This window comes from Anabas testudineus, chromosome 23, assembly GCF_900324465.2.
Source record: "Anabas testudineus chromosome 23, fAnaTes1.2, whole genome shotgun sequence".
Classification (NCBI taxonomy): domain Eukaryota; kingdom Metazoa; phylum Chordata; class Actinopteri; order Anabantiformes; family Anabantidae; genus Anabas; species Anabas testudineus.
In genome coordinates, this window is record NC_046631.1 from 2375626 (window position 1) to 2393055 (window position 17430).

Genomic DNA, 17430 nt, shown 5'->3' on the forward strand with positions numbered 1-17430 from the left:
TAAAACACAGACCGCTAATTGTGATTCAAGCCTCCTCACAGCGCAAAAAGGAAAACACTTCAAATGTGAGGTCAGTGTTGAATACCAAATTACAGTCGGAGAGCACCAGAGCACGGAGCTAAAAACGCAGAACAGAATGGAAATGTGCGCTGCCAAATATGAAAATGGCTGGCTGGATGTATAATTCTCAATGTTTGTCCTAAATTAAACAAATGAGCTCTTCATTATGTAGCCAACATCCACACCTGTTGGAATATTTCTTTTAACTACAGGGTACAAAGGATTTTGGTTTAAATGGAAGATCTCCCTGATTATCTGTTTCTGTTTATTTAGTCTCATCTGTTACTTGAGATTGTTATTATCCTCCTTTACTAGATTTCTACTTATTAATTCACTATGATAAATAATGGAATTATAAGGTCGGAGACTTTTTCCATGGCAACACGAACAGCTGTGTTAGCAGTGAAGAAACACCCCTGACTCTGTGATGTGTAGAAGATATAGCTATATCTTAAAGTATGTTCTGACCTTGACAGCCCAGATGGACTGCTCCAGCGGGTGGAAGAGCTTGAAGCAGAAGCCATCCTTCTTGGAGGGCCTCTCGATCAGCTCGCAGGCATTGAGCAGCACTGTCCCCACCCACTGTCCGTTTTTGTGGGTTTTATAAATGAGCAGGACGCCTGGTTTCAGCACGCACCACAGCTTCGTCCAGCTCTTCAGAGTGCCACGGATCTACAGTTGAAACGCAAACATATGAATGCCATTCTAAAGCCTTGACTTGTAAAACTATTCTCTGTATTATGATTGGCAGCCTGGTTTTAAGTTCAATTGCATTAATTTTGCTCTATGACAAATCTTTTTTATAGGCTTTGTATGGGAGGTGAAATGAAATGATCTTGAATAGAGAGAATACAAAAAGAAGAAAAACAAATGTGGTTCACCTTTAGCCAGTCGGCCATGACAATGACAGAGGGATCAGTGATGGTGCTGAGCAGCTCCTTTGTTGCCCTCTTCTTTTCCTCCCTGTAGTTCTTCTTCTGCACCTACAGGGAGCAGAGACAGAATAGAATCACTCTCTTGATTCTCTCTGATAAAATAACTTCTCCATATAAGGGTATTTTAAGACTTGTGATGCCTGTCTTTAGAATTAGTGTCCAGATATGCAAGGCTCAAGCTGCTTTAAGCTTGCTTACCTTGAGGGACTCTTTCTTAGTGAGCTTTCCTCCAGATGCCGAAACATCCTTGTCTGAGCCATTGTACAACTTTGTTTCTGACTGTGAATACACAAGGGAAAAACAGTAAGAGTTAAACTGCAAGAACTGATAAATGTCTGTTGACATCATCAGCTGTTGTTTCTCTCAATTTAACAGATTCAGATATTACAGATTATTTGTTTATCAGCCAGAAAACTCCTCAGGCCTCATGTCTAAAAATGATAACTGAAGCTTTTCTCTGTGAATCTGGTTTTAACATGCATGCTTTCTTTTTCCTCTCAAGCTTGCTTGCCTTCACAGTAGCCCAAACTTAGCTTAGTTAGTGGAATGAAGTCTATAAATACCAGTGAAGGTGTGTTTTTGCCAACTTCCTTGACAAGCCAATTGGACCGGTTTAAAGCTGAGAGTCAATCCGTAAACACCCACAGGCAGGGCTGGACAAAGGCTGAAGGTACATGATAACAAGCACTGAAGCTGCAATCCTCTATTCAGTTTAGGGAGTGAGCTTTGTTTGAAACTGAACTGACCTCTATGGAAACGCACGAGGCTCCGTTCTGCTTCCAAACATTTCTATATTCATTAAAATCTGATCCAGATCTTTTTGAAGGCGTCTCTCTGAAATGGTTATCCTGTCATACAGTATGTCCATGTCTACTTCCAAATCATAACCCAGATTTAATAGAAATTCTGTCTGATGCAAGCGTCTCTGTTGTGACTCAGAGACAGAGAGACTCAGACACCCACGTTTGCACTGACAAACATATTTAATGTGAACTAGAGCCTCCTCCATGCAGAGCTCCCTTGAAAGAAAGACTGAGTTTGAGTTTTAGCTGATAAATATTTCATGTGTGCAGAGTATAAGATGCGTGAGTCATCTCAGTGTAGGCTATTTTGTTGTCTGAGGGGAGACTTGCAAAAGGAAGGAAGATGTGTAATATTCCCATATTCTCTGGTCTCATTACAACGTGCAAACCAAAGCATGGAATAATTCACATCCACCACATCGCAATAAGCAAGTAATCAACTCAGTGGACAGATTTTTCTTACCTTGCTCTTGGATATGGAATGTGAGTCCTCTTTCAAAGGCAGAGGCAGGAGGTCCTCCTTCCCTCTCTCGAAACCTGTAACAAAGAGCACAACAGCATTGGAACATACTGAGTTTACCAGTGTCCCTGGAAACCGATCTCATTCACATTCACAATCAAGTGCCTGTGGACTCTAGCTCATGTGATCGCTGTGCCCACTGAAATAAAAAAGGACTTCTTGATACAGGCTTAGCAACCTTACAGAAACAGCAGTGTGTTTGTATCTTCCTATCCTAGCTTCAGCTTTTGCCAGAATTTCTGTCTGAGTCAAGGCAGAAGTGTTGTAGTGAATGAATCAGCTGATACAGCTGATAGCTGATCCTACGTATAAAGAATGAAGCGAGAACCAAGGTAAACCAAGAAACATCTTGAGTCTGTCACATTGAAAATGTGAAAAAGATCTGTTTGGAATTGGTGGTGGTGGTGTAGCGCTGATAACACTGGTTAAATAATCATTCAATCAACAGAAACGTGGTTACTCCTAGGCTTTTCCACCATTTCTATAAATAAATAAACTAAAAGAGTGATGGTGAAGGTAAAAAATCCAAAGACATGCAGTTAAGTTAATTTGTGACTCTAAATTACTCATAGGTGTGAGTATGATTTTTTTTTTTCTCTGTCTCTGTATGTCAGCCCTGTCTGCTTCTCACCCAGTGACAGCTGGGATTGGCTCGAGCACCCCTCTGCAACCCTCAATGGGAAAAGCGGTTTTGGATGATGGATAGACAGTCATTCAACATAACAAATGACTGTCCATCAGCATTAGCAATTCAGTTAACTGATACGAAGTCATGCAGCAGAAATGCCAGCTTGTAATGTTTGTTAAGATATTTGTTACATTTCCCTGGTGAATAAACAGAAAATCCTCAATGAAGATAGACTTTCAATGAAATCAAATGTGTTTGACAGCTGGAAACCCATTACTTAATGTCAGTCACAGGAGCCTTCTGTCCTTCAAAGCAACTGGAAGCAAGCCACAAGATCTAAATGGCAACAAGCTAGCGACTGCTGCAAGTCCCTAATCGCAGTTCTGAAGGTAGATAAGCTGTCTGCTTTAATTAATAGTTTGCTGAGGACGGTGTCCACATTGTAGTCTGTGAACTTTAATAAATGTTTTTTTTATTTGTGAGTCAGTTCCTAAGCAGTTGGTCTAACCCCAGCAACGGATTCCCCACTCAGATCCTGGCAGTTGGTGACACTGGTGGTCTAGTGATGACAGAGAGGCTGTAAATATTTCATGGCATCCGCTTCCTATCCACAGGACACTGGTATTTTGACACTGTTGAACTTCATTGCCAAATGTAATATTTATCATCTTGCACAGAAACACTTCCTCTTTGACCAGCCATTTGCTTTAAACACTGTGTCTATGGTTGTGGCAACAACAGCCACTATTTTAAATGTATTCTTCTTTCTTTTGTTGTTGTTTATAAGTTTACAAGTTTATTCTACAAGTGATTTTGTGCATAAATATCTTCTATGATGTATCAAATCATTTCTATGTCAGCCTGCTTTATTTGGTCAGCAATGCTTCTATAAAAGCCTACTTACTGTAGTATAAGCATGAATCAACTGCAATTAAAACATCTTTTCTTTGTTTTATCAAAGCCAAACCTGTACACATGAAATTAAAAGGTAAACTACGAACTGCAGTCTTGAACCACTGATCACAGCTACACAGTGTTAGTTTAAATTAGTTCCAATCAAGTAACCACAGTAATATCCACCAGTTGTTATTGCGGCTATCTAATTATGACTTATGTCACTATTAAGCCATCAGTTATTATGATATTACTATAATTCCACTTTTATCAACATATGCCCCATTTTTAAAACAATAGCCTTCTTAGTATAAAACTCTTGACTTCTAAAATAATAATAATAACCCCCAGGTTATGTGGAATCTTTCATGTGTAATCCTAATCATTGTACATTAACTTTTAGGACATTTGTGGATTATGCTACAGGGTTAGGCTTAGAAATGGGCTACAGACAGCCTTGAAAAGCTTTTCCACTAAGCACAATAGCCAAGCAGGGCAGATTGTGTGAAACGGCAGATAAGATGAAGAGAGCGCTTTGGCACAGTCTATTTCACACAGATGTGAGACCAATGTGAATATATTTCATATGCACTATGAAAGCAGCAAACAACAATAAGTATGCTGCTATATGCATAATATGTCCCTGATCATTTCAAATATGAGGGTCAGCAGCAGCAATTAATTCAACCGGTAGTCTTAATGTTGTGGTGAACAGCATGCAGACTATGATCGAAATGTGTCAGATCACATAGAGCACCACAGTTTGCTGTAGTAAAATGTTACATTTGTTTTTTTGACAAAACGCGACTGTAGTAGAACACTGTGATGGAAGCTCGTCCATGTTTTCTGGTAATTTTACCAACCAAACAATTGAGCAGGATTCTAAAAATAACTTAGTTGCGCCTCAGTTTAAAAGCCTTCAAAGAGGCAAGTTTCAGGGGAAAGATTTGGGGCTGCAAAGATCAGCTGGCAAAGATTTCTTTTGCTTTGACGGTTTCCTGTCACAAATATGATGGAGACTTCTGACAGATGCCACTGGGGCGATTTAAAGTCACCCAGACAGAGACTTCAGGGATGCTTCGATCCCCCTCTGCTTTATTATTTGAGCTGGTATAGATGAGAGGTGGGTGTCTCTTGTTGCCCAAGAGACAAAGACTATTTTTAATGGCTTCTTAACAAGAATACTTTGTTACATCTACTGTTAGTCAGATCATTAAGGAGCTGAGCTTTACCTCATACATGTTCTCTGCTGTTTATTTTGGCAACCTCAGTATTAAAAACTAACCTTTAATCCAACACGTCTCATCTTTTGGCATCTTTCTAACACTCATAATGACCACTAGGAATACTTGGCATGCTCCAAAAGTACTTAGAGCTTTGCCACACAACTGTTGTAGTGTTAAAAGCTGTACAATGAATTCTTTTAACAGCTCATCTTTGGAAATGACTAGTTATGCACTAGGAAACTGTTTTAGTTTGTTGCTTTTTAAGAAAATGTCTTTGATAATACATGTTTTCCTCTCACTGAAGAATTCCATTCATACTATCTTTGGACATTCGGTGTCTAGCTAAGCAGGTCTAAACTTTGCTTTGTGTTTTGTGTTGTTTTTGAGAATGTAAGGCTTAAGTAGTAGGAGAGTCACGCCCCACTGCAGACTGATTAGGGCATTTGCCTGTAAAAATAGGAGCTGCAGTGATCTCACTCTGCATCAAAGATCATAGACAGGAGAGAGATGGAGCAGTAAAGAGGAAAACACAGACAGAGGAAGAGCTGCACTCTGCAACAGTTAATGTCTTTCCACATTAATGCTGTGTCTCACGGAATGGGAACAGTCTACATCACCAGAAGCATTAAATCAATATGCGTCAGACAATAACAGAGAAAAAAAAAAAAGAGGTAATATTCCCTCTTTCTCATGCCTGTCTATTGTTATTTATGCTAAAGAAAATGCAGTTTAAACACTGACTGTCTGAAACCTTCAAACTTTCTCACTTTAACTAGGCTATAAAACAGTTTTAAAGGTGCTGCTACATTTTTCAGCAAACATCACTATGGGTAGGAATAACGCTGCCATGGCAACTGGTGACCTGGAAACAATAAACAGAGGTAATAGCTGTCCACCCAGTTACTCACAGATTAAATACATTTTAGGAAGCAAAAGGCAAAAGAGTTTTTGCTACAGTAGGAAAATAAAATTCGTACTATAAATCAATAGCAAAAAAACTGGTGCTAATTTTTTGATGTCAATGTAAATGTAGTGGTAACAAAGGCAAAGATACACTCACTTTTATTTTTTTATAGTAAACCTACAACCCACTTCTCTTCTTTACTACAGCAGTGCACCCCTTCCTCTTAGTAATTAAAAACCCATCTTATCTTTATGGTCTGAAACTCCACTGAATGTTTCAACATGTAGTATGCCAAGTCAAGCTGACCTCACGACGAACCCTGAGTTACCACATAGAGTGTGGTTTATTCCACTCTCTTATTAGCTCTTATTAAGGCCCCATTTTAACCTCCAAATTAATTTCCCTTGCAATAAACCTGGGACAACCTAGCAAACAACAGTAAATAAAATAGATGAAAGTGCATAGATTAGATAAATGGGAATATTCTCTCACTTAATGGTAGATATTAGGCTGTAATTTTACATATGAAAAGCCAATGCACATGCAAACAGAATACCCAAATGAAAACCCACTCATGCAACATCCAGCTAGCAGGTTTGACTTTGTCAAAGCCCACATTGTGACAGCTTGATGAAGGTGTCAGACCATCTCCAAAGCACCTTGTGGAGTTTAGTAGCTATCAAACGTCGACCAAGGAAGGACAATCAGTTAACCATCAAGGTTATGGACTCACTGATGAGAAGGGTAGTCCATCTGGTACAGTCCCACAAAAGAGCCACTGTCGCACAAACTGCTAAAAATCTAATGCTGGTGATGATCGACACCTGTCAGAACACACAATGCACCACAGTTTGCCGTGTAGGCATAGCCTCAGATAGAGTGGCCGACCCTTGTTGTACCAAAAGCACCTGCAATGTGCACATGAGGGTCAGAACTGGGCCACTGAGCAAAGAAGAAAGTGACCTGATCTGATGAATTTAACATTTGTACTTTGACATGGACCACCTGTTTAAATGTTGCTGCAAACGTGGAGATGTACTGTTAGAAAAATAGTACAGCACTTGAGTGACTCTTGCCTTAGTACTTGTGAGATGGTGCACCAGACTTTTATCTTAGAGAGTCAGATAGGACGGCGTGGAATTCACCTTGAGACGGGAACCAACTGCAATGTTACAACTGTCATTTGTTACGTCTTTAGTTACAAACAGAAAAACATCTTCATCCTATCTGAAATTCATAAAAAGACTGTCTGTGTTAGATACTTTGAGTTTGCTGCTGTGCTGAGGAGTGCATGCTCCCTTCAGCAAGAGAAAATAAACTACTGCTTTATTGAATCTCATCAGTTTATTTCAAGAGTTTTTCCTAACAGGTAATAATTTTTATCTCTGGTGAGTTTAATAGAAAACTACACTATATTTCTCAAAGGTGGTGAAAGAAGTTTGGACAATGGTACAGAAACTGATCATACACCTTACATCTGTGCTAGTAATTAAAGATTTTAAAAAGATACCCAGCACCAATCACAACAGGAAATTAAATGGCTAGAGACTATTATTCAACTGGCAAGCGTAAACACAAGGCAGAATTTTTACACAGGTTGGAGGCAACAACAAGAACTGAGTCATCAACCATGCATGAGCTGTTTTCTATGAGAGCTTCAAAGAGTACAAATGTTGCATATGTTAAAGCTACACTAGAGTAGACACAATCATTACAGCAGACTCCACTGTGGAGGATATGTGGGTGTAAAACAAGCAGATAGACACAGAAAGTCAGAGAGGGTTCAAGAGACAGAAAGTCTAGCTGTAATGTCAGCGCAGTTAAGGGCAGAGTGTCTAAAATAGGGATCACAGGATCTAAGACTGCGAGCTGACAAGAGAAAACCACTATGACTCAGACAGATATTTGTTAAGCTAAAGCAGGTGGTCAAAAGAAGAAGGGGCATTGTGGCCAAAAGGTCACCAGCCTGAATCCACAGACATGGAGAGGTCCAAGTAAAGAAAGACAACGATAACCACACTGTTCATCCCAAAACTGCTGCGGAGATGCCCTTGAGCAAAGCACTTGATGTGACATAAGTGTACAGCGGCAAGTCTCTGTTACTGCATGAAAGTGAAAAAATGTGTCAGCCTTTCCTGAACGAATAAAGGATAAAAACAGACATCTGCAAAGGTGAAACAGGAAACATCCATGCACTTAAAGCTCTAGTGGCTGCCAGCTGTCTGCTTCCAGGTCAGTGTCCTTTTCATCAGGACAAACAAGGGACAGATTGCAGATGCAGCAATCTTACAAATGAACACTAAACTGATTTAATCCTAGGTATTCTGTGGGATTAAGAGTACTTTTAAAAACAAGGATTACCACTGCACTCTCACAGAGGTATCATTGGAACCTGTGTAACACCAAACCAGCTGAGCCCTGCCTCATTCATCAAACAGTTTGCACCAACATCCATAAATGGCTACCTGTTCTCATATTGTGGGGAGAGAGGAGAGAGTCTCTGACAAACATCTCATAGCCATGGCCAAGTAAATTTCTTAAAAGAAATAAGTGTGCTGCGGTACAGTCTTCTTTTTCACATCCTTTGCTGGAACACTGCTACACTTCTTTGCCTGTGATCTCTGCGAACTGTCGGCATGGGGAACGTTGTCAAACAGGTAGTAGAAATGTCTGTCTTTTAGGAGACAAAGCTTTTTCCACCTTTTTTACTTTCTATAACTGACAATGAGACAACAACATCCATTTCACACAGTGATTTTCCAGGCATGTGGAGATGAAGAGAACACCTGTAAAAATGTCTATCAAGCTTGAATTTCATTTTTTGCACAACTAAACAAGAAGAAGAACCAAGGCACCCTCTGCACCATTATCCTCATATGAAAATGGCAGGTTACCCTGACCTCACGTCTGGCCGTCTGAGTTGCCTTGAGATGCGGTAAAGGAAGACAACATCATTTGCACTGGTTTGTACCCTGGCCTTTTCACTGAATGTCTAAGAATGCACAAAGGTTTAATGCATCAAATCAGTAAGCTAAACTGGTAAACTGCACCCAACCCCGGACTGAAGCCATTTCTCTGAAACTCAAGACTGAGAATCTCCAAATCAAATGAGTCCAGACAGCATAATACTGACCACGATCCCTAATTATTTTTCAGTTTGACAGAGGAATCTAATGCTAGCTACTGACAATCAACAGTGCATCTGATTAACTGTGGAGAACTATACCACATACTTCATCACTCCAAACACTTGAAAAGTGAAGGCACTTCCTAAAGCCACTACTACAGAGATACTTGTCTACAGGACAGCAACACTTCCCAGTGTGGCTGCCTCCACACCATCATACACCCACCTGGCAACGACATGGGTGACAGCTCGTTGTACCCTCCAAAGGAGGCATTGCGGATGAGTTTGCGTCCATCTGGATGTGGCGGTCGAAGAGATGCTGTTCCGCCGCATGTGGAGAAACGCCGGCGGCTCAGTAGACCCTCCTCTTTCATCATAGGGCTGGCGGGAGCTCCCTTGGTAGGGAGGGTAGAAGGTCGACTGGGGCTTGGAAATTGTCTGATCCTTCCCACGCAGCTAGTGCACGAGTGAATAAACCAACCAACATACACACAGAGTAGCTGAGCGTCCAGGCACTGAACTAGAGCAGTATGCTGCTCTCCTCTACGCTTCCTTCAGCTGACTGCTCCCTTCCTCCCTCACACACACTCTTTCTCTCTCTCTCTCTCCCTGCTCTGTGAATGTGTATGAAAGCAGCAGCCTGTAAGTACTTAATAACGAATAAGCTGAGCCCCTCCTACTCCCTCTACTCCAGATGGGTAGAAGAGCTGCATTTTAGCTTGAAAATAGCCCTTATGCTCCACATCTCATCTTTCTCCTCAGCTCAATCTCCCACTAAATTCATTATAATAGATTCAAAGGGACACTTCACTGCTTTTCAACATTGTTGCAATGGATTAGTTACGGGGGTGACATGTCGATGACGTCTATGATGTCTATGATACTTGTTAATATTTTCTAAATATTACTCCAGCTGAACTGTGCTTCACCATTCACTCCTCTGACACCAGAGGATGATGGAAAAATAAATATTGTGTCTATTTCTACTCTGTCTTCTTAATAATTCATACAGTATATTAATCTCAACTCTTATCCTATTTATTTAAATTTAGCTTCCAACAAAGTCATTTACAACCTATTCCAACCTATATACTTATAGTCAAGTCATTCTTAACATCAAAAATAGCAGCTTATTTCAGTCAGTCATTCAGTTTTAACCAGTTGTTATTAACTTGAATCTGGATCCAAACCCAACTGACCAGCAATATACTGCTGATGATACAACTACTACTAGCTATTTAGCTTCTATAAACCTCACCACAGCCAGGTTAATCACACTGCCCCAACATTGTTTGTTGCTTTGACAGCTGATTCAGAATTCTGCTGAAAATTTAATTTTAGATGAGTTCACATCAGATTTTAATATAAAGGCATACATTTCTGCAAATGGACAGGACAATGACTGTACATAATACATAGCCTAAATATAGGCTCAGAGCAACAGTAATTTCTCCAACGTTAACGGCCTATTAAGATCACTAGAATTTATTGATATCCCTTTTTACAGCAGTGAAATGTCCCTTTAAACACCTATCTGCGCATCATGTATTTCCTACAGCTTGCGAATTGTGTCTATGCAGACATAGTTCATTGCACTACAAAAACATACAAGCACGTCCAATCACAAAACATTAGCTCTACAGAGGTCAGAAGGAAGCCCTTAATCACACCAGTGCTCACATGATCCTACCATATTCCCCAGGCGAAATCCAAGAAAAGCAGTTATAGTACTTTCAACCACTTGCAGACACCTAAATTAAAATGTAAATGTAATCCAACATCTTCATTTTGCAGTATCTGTATTCACCTTTTACAGCCAGAGAGCCAGTATTCAAATTCAGTGTGTGATTAAAAAGGCCTCAGTGTGGTGGTTACAGGTGAAGTACTGTCTATGACCAAGCAGTTCATGCTAACTATAAATATCTTTGTTCACAGACACTGGTGACACATTTTCTTGGAAATGAATTGGATGGTGACAATGCAGCTGTATTTTCAGGGATAAATGCAGCTAAGAGGATTTTTTATTTATTTTATTTACTTATTTATTTTAGATTTTAGTGGTTTCTAATTTTGAAAAATTTAAACTTGTCCAGTCGTGCTGAAGGCAGGACAGACAATCAAGCTCATTAGGATGGTTCATATGGTACCAAGTGACAAGGTAGTGTGCCTTGAAAAGGATTGTGCAAGGACAACAGTGGTCACTGTATCTGTGCAGAAATGAATGGGCTTGGCACAGAGCCTTATCTTTGAAACCCAATCTGTGAGACACATTGTCTGTTGTTGATCCTTCCACAGACCTCTGGAACTTTAGCTTTCCTTCATGTGACCTGCTCTATTTTAGCCCCTTGAAAATTACTGCATTCTGCTGGCATCATGTCATATGTTGCTAACTTAGTGTCAACGGACATATTTGACCCACGTGAGGTAAACAAGCAAAGAATGTCACAAAGTGATCAATCTAACACTGTTACCTCTGTGCATTTGTCTGCTTGACTCAAAGATGATTTAATTAACACAGGTAATTAGGATGTTCTGAATGCATTATTCGGATCCCAGACCTAATTAACCTGCTTGCAAAAGTCCATGTCTTTTCCAAGAGAAGAAGAAAAAGAAGACAAGGCTAAGAATAGTCACCATCTGGGTCATTTTTCAAGTTATTTTTAGTAAAGTTAGGACTGAGTCTTGCTAATGAGTAATTTGTTCACTAACTGAACAAATACAGTAGGCTTTAGCCTAATGTAAGAATTTAGCCTGCTGTCATTCGTTCCTGCTTTTTGCCTTCCTTTAAATGGTTTGCCTGCAGCATGTCGGACAAATGTATGTAAGGAATAAAATGTTTTAATAACTCTAACAACAACTGTTCCAATTTCATTCACCCCGTTCTTAAAAGCACTCCTGTCATATGCATGTGGCCAATGTTTAATGATTCTTACATTCAGTTCACCAGGACTACTCAGAAAATCTACTGTTGGATACTGTGCATGTAGGTTTAAAACAGAACTTTTTTGAGCTCATAATCTATTTGATACAGCTGATAGCAAGAAAACTTTGTCATCATGAAAACACTGATGGAAACACAACAGAAACAGAAACACCCATTAATAATAATCTTGCTTTGGAGTCATTCATAAAATGTATACTGAATGAAATCCTTGGTAGAGCCGTAAAGCTCATAGAAACTGTCTTACGAGTCACATGCAAACAAATGATACATTAACCCCTGAGCAATCCATCTGATCCCATGTGGTGCAAGTGATACTCACAATTCAGATAGTAGGTCACATGCAGACAAACAGCTCTAGTCTTACATAAAGGCTACAAGGAGATCCTGTAAGTCAAGGATTAGCCTTGGAGCAAAAAGGCAATTTAAACACTAGCCTACAGGCAACTTCTGCTGTATTTCTATAGTCTTAGATTGACTGAAATAAAATCAGGAACTAAGATAGAATTCAGTTTCTTCTTCTTTCCGTCCACATGAGAACTTTGGATCCTTTTATGTTAGTGTGATCTTCCTTCTGTCCTCATAAGAGCCACCTCACACAGAAAGCACAATACAGGAAGTCATGAGACGGCACAGATCAGGAAACGCCTCTACACTACATGCAAGTCGTTGTTCTGGCTGTAACAAGAACAAGCACTACCTTGTCAGCTAGTACTGTTTCATACCGTACCTTGCTTTCCTCCAGGTAAAAACTTAATAAAGTGCCCCAAGGTCAAGTGCTGACAGGAGTGTATTATCCCAAATCATGCTAAAGTCACTCGTACTTCAGATCCAGATCGCGTCAATCCAGACAAGCCTACAGCTATCCGAACAGGCCTTGTGGTAACCATATTCTCCATCACATTGTTCAGTCCTCATTTACTTCCACAGACTTTTGGTACATATCTCAGCTGCCAAGCCATGTCTCTCTTAGCACTCAAGCCTGCCAGGGCTCAGCCACTCATGGACGAGAGCGTAGGTTGAAGAAAGAACACTGGATTGGCGCTGGCCGAGGGTGCAGAAAAGACCAGCCCTCACCATGCTGTTAACCCCGTCTGACAGGGCATAATCCCTGAGGCTGAGCTTAAATCCGCGCTGACTCCACCTGCTCTCTCGCTCTTGCACTGCCTTTCTGTCTACCTCTACAGCATTCAACTCATTGCCCTTCCAATTACATATACTTCATACTTTTTCTCACCCTACGTCATACTCCCTCTCGAGCACCAGTATTTTCTTTTTACTCACAGCAAGGCATTTAAAGTGAGACCAGCTTCAAAGCAGATTGAAGAAGCCTTGTCTAATAACCTACTGGGTTTATTTTTACTTGCAGTGAGTCATAAAGAAGACTTACTTGGCAGTCTGTAGACACCCACGTTTGTCTGTGCATACAGTATGTGATGATGCAACAAAGACAGATTACATAAACTTCAAAAACCCAAACAACACTCCGACTACACCATGAAAGTCTGATCAATAACCCGAAAAGAGTTGCTGCGTTCATTGTCTGCAGCCTTTGGTCATGTATATGCATGATTTTAAGAATTTTCAAAAAAAGTGTGCATTAGAAAAAAAGGGTAGTGAATCTGTAAATCTAGGAAGTCAGTGAGTCAAAAGCGAGGCACTCCAGCAACACAATAAAATGTAATGACGTTTTAACAGATTGAGAAAGCCATCCTCTAGAAATTAAATGTATTGTTCACTGGTGAGATCAGTTTACTACAATGTGCATTTGATAACAACTAGGAACAGATAAACATAGACATTCACACTTCAGCTGTGAATTTTCTCCTCCTTTGATCATCATCTCCGATTCAGAAATAGCTGTCATTGCCTTGTGAAATATAAGAAATAAACAGCTCAATCTACATCACTGCAGCCTGTAAACCCATTGATATTTTAAGATTTGTCAGAAAATCCACAAATGAAACAAAACAAGCAAAACAAAGTACTGACGAAAGGACACTCAGTCATCACTGTGACGCAAGACCAAAACGTAGCTGAAGTAAAATGAGTTGCCATGGATACACATTTTGGGTTGCAGGGAGATGAGGGTCAGAGAAAGCTTTCATTCTAAGTGATTCTTGCTCCACTCGTGATTGGAAGGCAAGGCAAAGTAGCTGGTTGGACAAGAGCGAGTGTTTGATTATATTAATATGACGAATGCATGAAGTTAGGTGTGATTGCTGGTGCATCTAAATACACACAGATGATTTCACATGTAGGTAAGAATCTGGAAGCTGGAAAACAGCAGTCACACAGACACACACAAACCCACAAATCCCATCTTAAAAATCAGCTTATTGTGTACATCGCAGAGGAAACAGTCTGGTATGTACGTCAATGTCTATGTTGCATGTTGACAAAGAGAGATCGTCGCTGATTTTCCCTGTTATACTTACTACCTCTTGTGGTAGGAAAGTGTCTTACAGCTTTCAAAAAACTGGAAGACACTTCCTACTACTACTGCGCATTTGACACAGAACAGCACGTTAACCCAGAATATTTTTAGTGAGATGTAAAATCTCACATTTGAGTATTTGTGAGTCAGAGCTACAAATCATGCCTCTCATCATTTATATCCAGTCAAAGCCACAAGGGGGCACTGTAACATAACAATGTAAAAGCAGTGTGGAGTGTGATCTAAGGCACTGCACATTAATGCTCTCTTTGATTTCTGTTCTCCTTTATCCATATTTTTAGTACTCCATGACAAGTGTTAATAAAAACCTCTTGGTCGATGGTAACAGTGTATTATAGAGCGACATCAAGACTCATGGATCAGGTGGCTAACCTGGTTTGGTATTTATGATGTATCACAAAGTACATGAGCTGAGTCACAAGCTGTTGATGTGTAGGTCACACACACCCACAGCAGCTATATTCAAACCCTGGTGTGGAATCCCCAAAAAAGGTCCTGAGCAGTGACAAGAAATGTACTGATTTAAATACATCTAAATATACACTGCCCGTCCCAAAATAAAAGTCTCCCATATTTCGTTGGACCGTCATTAGCTTTGATTACAGCACACATTCACCGTGGCATCATTTCAATACGTTTCTGTAGTGTCACAACATTTATTACCATCCTGAGTTGCATAAATGTTTTGCCAAGATCTTGTATTGATGATATGAAAATTGGACCCCTGCACAAACTCTTCTCCGGCACATCCCAAAAGATTCTCAATGGGGTTAAGGTCTGGACTCTGTGGTGGCCAATCAATGTGTGAAAATGATGTGTCATGCTCCCTGAACCACTCTATCACTATTTGAACCTGATGAATCCCGGCATTGTCATCTTGGAATATGCCTGTGCCATCAGGGAAGAAAATGTTTAAATGAGAAGCTACTCACCAGATAGGGTTAAATAACTTGTTACCAGCTGAAAAATAATCATCCATGCAGTAATTATCCAATTGGAGGCTCCTCCTTATTTGCTTAGTTAAATCCAGATGGTGACTTTTATTTTTGGACAGGCAGTGTTGCTTTTGTAGAAGTACAAAAGCAACAGTAAAAGAGATGATATAAGTGTGATCATTCTGCAGGTTTATGGTGGTGCATCAGCAGACAGGCAGACTGAGAACAAGTAATCAAGTGAGTATGAGTCATTCTTTCTCCACTGGGAGTGTCAAGGAGAGGTAAAGACCAAACATTTCAACAGCTGCACTGGGGTTTCAAATGTCTAATGTTACCAGTACACTTTTAATTGTCGTTGGCTTAAATCAACGAAACAAAGAAAACAAGGTCAAGGAAAGCAAGATTATAAGTGTTAAGAGGATCAGGGTATTTGTAAGTCTGTTTAGAGTTCAGCAGTGCATTCAGTGAGTAAGTCTCTTTATAGTATACAGTATGTTTACACTTTAGCGTCTAGTTAGTGTCATTATATGGAGCACTGTACATTCAGTGAACAGATTTGAGTTTAGTGCTGTGCACGTGTTCACTAGCATGCGTGGCTGCTGTTGCTGCACTGATCCAGTTGTTTTAAATTTTAACTGTTATAGCAGCCAATTGATATTCATGAACATCACCAGGGCTATTCAAATAACCTTTAAAATGAAATGTCCATCAACATCCATGCAAAGCATGGCTGAGTCTGTGTTTCTTTACCTATGAGTTTAACTTTTCTTTTACAAGAGGGCGAATGTGACTTTTCTTACTACTGTATGACAGTGTCATTTTAATGTGAAACATCTGCAGGGAGTAATTTGACGCTTCCTGCAACAATTAACAGAAGAGGTAAAGTACAAATGCTTTGAATCATTTAGTTAATACTAGAAAACCACAATGATGAAACAGGATGATTTCTAACAAGTGCTGTGGAAATGTACATCATGTTGTAATCACCATGACACCATGTGGAGCTTCCGGGAACAGGGAACAAAAGCAAATTAACCAAGCAAATAGGATCAGGCAAGTAAACTAGGAGCATTCTCACACAAATGTAATTAAACATACTAATAAAACTATAGTAAACTGTCTCAAATAGTTCTTGAAGTTGAGGCAAGAGCTGTCAACGTCTTAACAGAAACCCTTACAGATGAGAAATGTGGCTCTAAAGAAGTGCATGTTAAAAAATTCTGAATTTCTGAGGTAATTAGGCTTAAACAGGGACTAAACAATGAGAAATCTTCTACAAGTAGTTTTCAAAGCCATTAAAGCTTTAAAACCTACAAAACCATGACAGAAGTTTAGTAAGACTATCTTACCATGGCTGTAGCTGACGCCCGGGCTAAGGGCTGAAGGGGTGGTGATGTGCTCCCTGTTGGGCGTTTGGAGGCCGGCCTCCTTGTCCTTTTCCTTGTCCCGCTCCTTCACCTGGCGCTGGCTCATCCTGCCTGGGGTCAGAAGGACGGTGTCATCACCGCTCACAATGGCAGCTATGGACCAACAGAGGGAGCCGGGAGAATAGCGGGGAGAGAGGTGTTGAGAGGTTGGAAGAAAGATGGTGAATTAACTCCAAATCACAGATTATCTACTCTGCAGACCAGGCTACCGTGTAGCATCTGCTGCTACAGGTGCAGCATTCAGTTTCATAACACATTTTAGTAACTTATATAATATTTGTTTTCATCAGTGTCTTATAATAGAGGTGCTTCATAGGTGCTGATAATCTCAGTATACGTGCTTAAACCTTATCAGTCCACCTTGTTTACCTGGTGCTAATGAAGAAAGTGGGAACGTTATCGCTTAGCAATGGGAGCTATGTTTGGTTGGCAGAGGACCAAAATATATTTATGAAATTAAAACAGCAGTTTTATCTTTATTTAAAGAGACACTCCCTGATTTTGTCATGCAGCAGTTCCTGATAACACTTTAGATCAAACACAGACCATATGTGAGTGTGAAACACCAACAG

At 40.1% G+C, this 17430-nt stretch overlaps 1 protein-coding gene across 8 annotated transcripts in view; it reads right to left on the reverse strand.

The window, feature by feature from the left end:
• osbpl8 (oxysterol binding protein-like 8) overlaps positions 1–17430 on the reverse strand; it is a 61850-nt gene that overhangs the window by 11490 nt on the left and 32930 nt on the right. For all 8 annotated transcript variants that reach the window (XM_026361733.1, XM_026361735.1, XM_026361731.1 and 5 more), the window contains 5 exons: positions 16781–16951; positions 2262–2335; positions 1194–1274; positions 942–1043; positions 529–732 (listed from right to left, as the gene is read on the reverse strand). In XM_026361733.1, coding sequence (XP_026217518.1) covers positions 529–732; positions 942–1043; positions 1194–1274; positions 2262–2335; positions 16781–16951 — 632 coding nt within the window. The remainder of the gene's footprint in view (positions 1–528; positions 733–941; positions 1044–1193; positions 1275–2261; positions 2336–16780; positions 16952–17430) is intronic.